Genomic DNA, 7,883 nt, shown 5'->3' with positions numbered 1-7,883 from the left:
GAAAAAAACACACAGTAAACTGATAACAAGGGTGAGAGTGAGAAAGAGCAGGACTGGAGGAGGCGGGGTGATCAAAGAGATTTTAGGGCCGGCTGAGTGGCTCAGTTGGTTAAGAGTTAGCTTAAGAGTGTGAGCTCTGAGCAACAGGGCCGCCAGTTCAATTCCCACATGGGCCAGTGAGCTGCACCCGAGCTAAGCTGCCTCTGAGCTGCCAACAGGTGACAGGATGGTTCAGCTGGTGAGAGCACGTGCTCCTAACAACAAGGTTGCCCGTTCAAGATAGTGGGCTATGCCCACCCGCAACTAAGACTGAACTTGGCACATTGAGCTGAGCTGCCACCCAGATGGCTCAGTGGATACAACATGTGCTCTTAACAACAAGGTTGCCGGTTTGACTCCCGCATGGGATGGTGACTACGCCCACCCACAACTAAGACTGAACACAGCACCTTGAACTTAGAGGCTACGAGCTGCTGATGGGCAGCCAGATGGCGACTGGTGCTCTCCACAACTAAGATTGAAGAACAACAACTTGGCTGGTCCCCTTCCCCAATTCCCCAATTAAAAAAACAACAAGATTTTAGCTTTATCTGTAACATTTCACCTTTTTTCAAGGAGAAAATATTTATATATAAATTTCTAAAGTTATTTTTAAAAAATTCTTGTTAAGTGAGAAAAGTGCTAGCGACAGAAGTATCAGAGCCACAAAGACAGATGGATTTAAGCAGTCAAAGGCTAAATAATGCTTATTCAAAAGGATTAAGTTATTTTTCCCAATTCTGATTTGGGCCACTGAAAACATAAGTTCTCTAGGACAAACATTCCTAGTAGTAAGACATTTTCAGGGAAACAAAAAAAGCAGAATACAATTCTTTCTTCACCAGTTGTCTTATCTGCAAGGAGTACTTAGAACAGCTTTAGAGAATGAAAAAATCCCCACAGATTCATTCTGGGAAAATAAAAACTTCAACACAAATAAAAAAGCACTACACAACACAAATGGACTCCACAGCAGGCTCTCTGGGGTACACAGCTCCTGCTGCAGGACCTCTGCGCTTGCTGTTCTCCCCAATGGCCATGTGCCTCTCACCCCCTCACATCCTGCAGGTCTCTGCTCCAATGCCACGTTCTCAGAGAGGCCTTCCCTGACCACACTCCTCTCTAGAATAGCAAGCACACTTGGTCCCCCTTCCCTCTACTATGCCTCATCTTTCTTCCAAGAGTACAGCTACCTGGCATATTATGTACTGATGATGTTTATGGGTTTACTTTCCCACCCAAATGTGAGCACAAGGGCAGGACTTCTGTCAGTTTCCTTCCCAGTTGTGTCCCCAGCACCTAGAACAGCACCCAGCACATAGCTGGAGTCCATGAGTACCTTTTGAAGGAATGGCTGAATGGGTTCCCCAAACTCTGCAGAAACTCCCCAGATCGGGGCTGAGAAAGGCGGGGGAGAGAAAAAGGGGCTCACCTCCACGTTCCAGACGTAGGAGCTGTGGAAGAGCTCCGACCACAACTTGCCTACTTGGTTGATGTCTTTGACATCCCAGATATAGATGCTGTGGTCCTTATACACGCAGGACAGCCACTGGTGAGTGGGATCGAAGGTCAGAGCCACTGTATCCGGGTAGACTGCTTCTGCCTTGCTGCAGAAGAGGAAGCTAAGAAGACAACACAGGGCATCAATCACCATTAAATGTCACTGTGGGCAGTGACAGCAGCCTGTGGCGATACTCGAGCTGTCTCATGCCTAGCAGTGCCACGGTGGTCCATCTCTCCTCCTCCAACTCCACTTCTCCCGCCTCCCTCTTCCTTTGCTTTGTTTCTAATACAGAGGTTATAAAATGGAAGCTTCCACTTGGCCCCTGAGAACATTTGAATTTTCGACTCTTGTTAACATTTTTCTCCCCTCATTTCACCCAACCCAAGCTCCATCCTCTCTGTCTGAGCACGAAAGGATAATAATGGGCACATACCTCAGGCCTTCTCTCTCGTGGGCCCCACCAACACATGATCTCTACGCAAGGAGGCGGCAGAGCCATCTCCTGGCCTGGGGCCTCCCTACAAAGGCTACAGTTTATTGAACACCTACTGTGTGCTGAGCCAAGAGCTTTAGCTGCACTGAATTCCTACAATCTCCATGAGAGGTAGGTACTATATTTTACAGATGAAGAAAGGGAAGTACAGGTTGATACAGTGACCTGCCTGAGGCCACACAGCACATAGCAGAAGCTGGCAGAGCTGGGCAGCCTAGCCACTACAACACACCACTGTCTGTGGGTTGCTTATCTACCCCTTTCCTTTGAGATACTCAATAGCCCCCTCCAGGCTCTTAAAAAAAGCACCCAGGAGGTAAGTGTCCAGCAATCTACAAAGAGGCAGCCCCAGCCATGCAGCACCCCCTGGTTAGGTAGCTCTCCTGTCCCCATAAAACTAACTTACAACAAAGGGAATATATGTTACAGCTTAGCTCTTCCACCCACTCTTGACATGGCAACCAGAGGATCCAATGCTCAAGGCCTGATCACGTAAAACCAATGCCTGAAACTCCCAATGGCTGCCCATGGACCCGAGAATGGACTACAAGCTCCTCCCACCAGATCCATCAATTTTCAGACCTGTATCCTTCCATCCTCCCATGGCACACTGGGCTCCAGCCACACAGCTCCTAGCTGTTCCGGCAACACTCCAAGCCTGTATGCTATCTCCTTAAGGCCTTTCCACTTGCTTCAGGACCCAGCTCTCCACACAGTGGCTCCTCATCAGAGAGGCCACCCAATCAATATAGCCCCAAGCCCCAGACACTCTCCTTCCTGAGTCCCTGCTTTATTTCACCAAAGCATTTATGACTATCTGAAATGATCTTGTGTACTTGTGTATGATTGAGCTCCCTCACTAGACTGAAGACTTCACAGTAGCAGAGATTTTGCTGCCTCATTATAGCTGTATCCTGTTTCCTGCCCAGGGCTGGCCAGTGTGGAAATAGATGGATATAAGCAGACAGACTCTGGCTGGGCCCCTCTCCCTCACCCTGCCGGGTAGTACCTGGAGTCCAGGCCCTGGGCCACATCCACTCCGAGGTAGTGTGGCTTGGGCAGGTTGGCGAGGTAGTGCAGGTTGTGGGCCTGGAAGATGCGAACTATTCCATCTGTGCAGCCGCAGAAGATGAGCTCCTGGCTGACACAGAGGCAGGAAGACAGGGAGACCTGTGGAGGTAAGGGAACCCAAGTGGACTTTGTGCTTTGTGTGTCTCAGTTCAGAGACATGGGGACTGACAGGACAGCCTTGGGCTTCCAGAGAAGCCTTATAGTTTCTTGGGCCTAAGAAGCCCATCTCAGCAAATTTTAAGATTTCTGGAACCAGGACATAGCATAAGGTCACTACTGAAGGAAACATGCCAGCAGGTAGACGGAAGCATCAGCTGGGACGGGGTTGTCATTGCTACCTATAGAAGAACTTAGCTATGGGCAGATAATATCTGTTCAGCAGACTGTGACTTCAGATAGGTCACTTGCAGGAACAGGATTGAATTTTAGGTTTAAATTTTATTTCCTGCTGTTTAAAAACAACTTCACAGAGATTATACTTCAAAGCAGCAGAGAAAAAAGTTACTATATACAGGAAGGACTGTCTATCCTGCCAGGACGTGCAGATAGAAGGGGCAGGAAGTGCCAGAACTCTGGATAGATTAGAGGAGTTTTTCGAAATCCACAGGGACTCAATTTATGAATCATTTAAGACCTGTGCTGAGAGGCTACACATCTACCTGTCAAAAGCTTCTGATGTGCTTGAAAGTTGCATGAATTCTATCAAGAGGATTCAAATGAGAAGGAAAAAAAAAAGATGTTTAACTGGCTAGGGAAGACAGATAAAACTCGGCATTCTTCCATATGCCTGATACCCTGCCATTAACCCTAAAGGTGAGCGCTGAAGTGGAGTCACAAGAGCAGGAATAGAAAAAGGAGGGAAAACCCAGATGCTCCTGCCGATAGCCAAATGGGCATCCAAATCTGGAAATGGAAAGACAGCTTGGACTCAAACCCTCGGATCCTGAAGAAAAGTGGTTCTGCCATTTATTGATATACCATCCTTTAGTTTAAAATGTTGTTTTTGGTATAGTCCTTTTTGACTGAAAATTATTAAGTCAGTGATACCTTAGATTAAAAACAACAACAACAACAACAACAACAAATGCAGTCCTACTAGCCAAGGTGCTCAAAGAAAAGAAATGTGAACTGAATCAAACAGTGATGGGAAAGCAATTGTAACCTTGACCCCCATTACAGGGTACCACTGTACTGAATGCCTTGCCTATATTATCTCATGTGACTCCCTTATCAACTCTGTGAGGTATGCAGCAGTATTTCCATTTTACAGTTGAGGAAACTGAGGCTCAGAGAGGGAAACTGATTCACTGGCACAGAAGCAGAACTTGAAGTCAAACCCAGAGCTGGTATGGTCAACAACCAGGCAGGGGCACTGCTGAGTGTCCCTGAAGACCATGTCATGGAAAGAGTGTTTCCCCCATTGCTAGCAGAGAGGGAAGGTGGGGTACCTTCAGGTTGATCCACTTCTCCAGCACCCTCTTCTCGTTGAACTGGCAGAGGAGGCCCGAGTAGGACACACAGAAGGTACTGCCTGCGATCTGGCCCCGGCCACAAGCCACACCACAGAAGACATTGTTGTGCAGCTCACCTAGGATGCCTGAGCGCCCTATGAGGGGCACCGTGCCCGTCACCTGGAGGCACAGCAGGGCACAGTGAGACAATGTCCACATGGCTTAGACCCCAACAAGGTCATGATAGGCTTCTCATGACCATAGGATACAACAAACTAAACAGGAGGACACTAAGAAACTCTTCCAAGTGGAGAAGAGAAGAAAAAACAAAACACACATTTCCAGGCTGAGTGGCTGGAAGGCAGGAGTCCAGAAACAAGGTCTGGCCCCATGTTCGGGGGAGGAGGGGAATGCGGTGGGGAGGTTTCCCAGCAGGGCCTGCCAGTCAGCACTTGGAGAGCAGGACAGAAGCAGAAGCCAGCCCTCCTCACCCCCACCAGAGGCCAGACAGCCTCTGAGACCACTGCCCCCAAATCTCAGGTAGAAAAATGAGGCCATGCTGCCCCTGGTGGTTACTTCCCAGGCCTGGATGGGGTGGCAGGGGCAAAAACTCACCTTTGTTTCAGTGGAGACTTCCAAGAACCAGAACCTCACATGCCGGTTCCCAACTGTGACAAAATAGCTGCTGTCCTCTGAGAAAGAGAGGGCGATGACCCTGCATGATACCTTGTTGGAGGCCACCACAACATCTTTCTGGAAGAATCAGTGCAGAGAAGTTCACGCCAGCACCCACCCACTGGACTACTGCTCTCAGCCTTTGCCCTCAGCCTTGTATCTTCCCGCTCTCCCCTGCTCCAAGTCTGTTTTCCTTGGGCCCTGCAGGGAGCTGCTTTATGGGAAAACCTATGTGTGGCACTCTTATCATTCCCACTACAAAGGAGACTGAGGCTTGGAAAGGTTCCTATGTGAGTAAGTTCCAGAGCTCTCCCCAAGAGTCCAAGCTCTACAGCCCACACATGGTGTTGGGGACAGCCACAGCTGGGAGGTAAGGACAACACAACCATGGCTGCCACAGATAGGGCTCTCACTCTGGGCCCTGCCGAGCCCTTCACAGGATAACTCATGGAATTCCCTCAATAGCCCTCTCAAGGAGGTGCTTCTCCTCCCACTCTGCCATGCTCAGAGGGAGGATGTCATGTGCTCAAGGTCACACAGCAGGTTAGGAACACAGCCAGGACTTGGTATCCACTTCTGTAGACTCCAAGTCCTCCCCTAGCTGTTCCAGAGTCCAGTCTTTGGACTCATTGAATTCTCATTGAATTCTCATTGGACTCAACTCAATGAATTCTCACAACTCAACCAGGTGGATGCTATTATATCCAGCTTACAGAGAGAAAACAAACCCACAGGAAGGTTAAGTCACTTGGTCAAGGTCACAACTGGTCAATATAAAAATAATTATATATTCCATAGTTGAGAACTCATCATATGCCCTACAATAAGTGCCTAGAACAGGGATCCACATGGAGTAGGTGCTCAATAAATATTTGCTGGATGAGTGAGCCCTCTATCGAGTTATCTCATTTAGCTGCCTGCCCACACACCCACCAGGCTCACCTTCCAGTCCCAGACGTTGAGTACCATGTCGTGCTGGTAGCCCATGGACACAATGTGCTTCATATTGGGAGAGAAGGCCACGCAGGCTACGCCGTACTTGTGGCCCAACATCTCTGCCACCTGACTCTTCTCATCCACATCCCAGATGCGCACAGCAGGTCTGTGCCCGTTCTGGGGAAGGTGGGGCCATGAAGTGCTGTTGGGTTCTAGCCCTGCACCAGGGGCTGGCAGGGCTGAAGTTGGCATTGCCCCAGGGTGTTCCCAAAAGCCACCTCCCCCATCTGCCATGAGGCTTTTCTGGCCCAGAAAGGAGCTATTCCATGGATTCCCCAGGCCCAGTAGGGTCAAAAGGAATGGCCCCCAATACCCCTCCCCGCTCACTCAATCATGACCACAACTCACCTCTCCCGTCACTATGTACTTCCCATCAGGGGAGAAGGCCAGAGCACTCAGAGACTTCCTGGGGACAAGGAAAGGGATTGATCACTGGTTCCACTGAAGGTGAGCAGCCAGTACTGTGCTCACAGCACTCTGCTTACTCCTCGCTCCGGCCAGGAGAGGTGAGCGCCAGCAGCTCCCACAGAGCCAGAGTTGCCTGTGTGCCCAGCACAGCACACAGTGTGCTCCTGCATTCCCTGCTGCCAGGAGAAAGGGGCAGTGGCACTGGGAAATGGGGTTCTGTAAAAGGTCCTTTCGTCCCTAAAACCCCAAGCCCAGATGGGGTAGACACTGAATGGAGACCCTCCTCCTTCTCCCTCTGCAGGGGTGGGCTCCCTAAGGCCCTGCCAGCCCTGTAACTGAGAAATTCAGATGCAGGAAACAGTGCAGATCTGGCCTAACTCTGGAGGTGGTGCCGAAGGGAGGATCCTGGCAGACATCACACTGAGACAGCTGCAGCACGGGCTCTACTGCTAACCGCTCAAGGTGTTCTGGAAAAACAACCGACATGTTTCTCCTTGATACTCCCAGCTAGCCCTCACAAAGACTGATTGACCAGACTAGTTTGCACGATTTTTGGCAGCAAGTCTCACTGTTCCCAGACTGTGTTGTTTTTTTCTCTCTCCTCTTTCTTTAAACCCTGTTTTTACCTCTGTTCCTTAACAGTCTAGTTATTGTCTCCTTCACATGAGTAAATTAGTGTGCAGGTAACTCTGAGCAAGTCTTTGACTATCTCATAGACCATATATCATCATCAACTCAGCCCTCTGGTGGCTTCCCATCGCTCCTACAGCAGCAGACAAGGTGAGCTAGCTGCCTACCCAATATCCACTTGCCTCTCCTTCCTCACTAACAGAATCCCAATTTTAATTGGGATGGCAGTGTCACTGGCGAGAGTACATTTCCTCACCTCTCTTGTAGCTACACAGGTACAGCCACATGACTTAGTCTGGCCAAAGAGAAGTGCTGTGTGCGATTTCCAGAAAAGCTTCTCAAAGGGAACTCTTTGCCCTGCTCCCCACTTGTTCCTCTTCTAAAAAGAGGACATGTCAGGGCCGGCCGAGTGGCGCGTTGGTTAAGCACTGGCTTGGGACGCCAGAGGGCCCCGGTTCGGATCCCACATGAGGGCCAGTGACACTGCCCTCTACAGCTAACATGCTGAACAACAGCTCAACCTGGAGCTGGGCTGCCGTGAGTCGCCAGCGACGGCGTAGGCTGCAGCCCCTGTGGCAGTGGGTTGCCATGGGCTACTGTGTGTGGCCAGCAGCCA

At 49.9% G+C, this 7,883-nt stretch overlaps 1 protein-coding gene across 1 annotated transcript in view; it reads right to left on the bottom strand.

Moving 5' to 3' along the window:
- Positions 1–7,883, bottom strand: part of WDR62 (WD repeat domain 62) — a 61,412-nt gene that overhangs the window by 44,916 nt on the left and 8,613 nt on the right. Inside the window, exons 4-9 of the mRNA XM_019624803.1 lie at positions 6,578–6,635; positions 6,176–6,346; positions 5,174–5,311; positions 4,556–4,738; positions 3,046–3,206; positions 1,472–1,661 (exon numbers count right to left, since the gene is read on the bottom strand). Of these exons, the coding sequence (XP_019480348.1) occupies positions 1,472–1,661; positions 3,046–3,206; positions 4,556–4,738; positions 5,174–5,311; positions 6,176–6,346; positions 6,578–6,635 (901 nt within the window). The remainder of the gene's footprint in view (positions 1–1,471; positions 1,662–3,045; positions 3,207–4,555; positions 4,739–5,173; positions 5,312–6,175; positions 6,347–6,577; positions 6,636–7,883) is intronic.

Source organism: Hipposideros armiger, unplaced genomic scaffold (genome assembly GCF_001890085.2).
Source record: "Hipposideros armiger isolate ML-2016 unplaced genomic scaffold, ASM189008v1 scaffold_609, whole genome shotgun sequence".
Taxonomy (NCBI): Eukaryota; Metazoa; Chordata; class Mammalia; order Chiroptera; family Hipposideridae; genus Hipposideros; species Hipposideros armiger.
The sequence above is the reverse complement of the archived record's forward strand: the minus strand, read 5'-3'. Positions and strand labels throughout refer to the sequence as shown.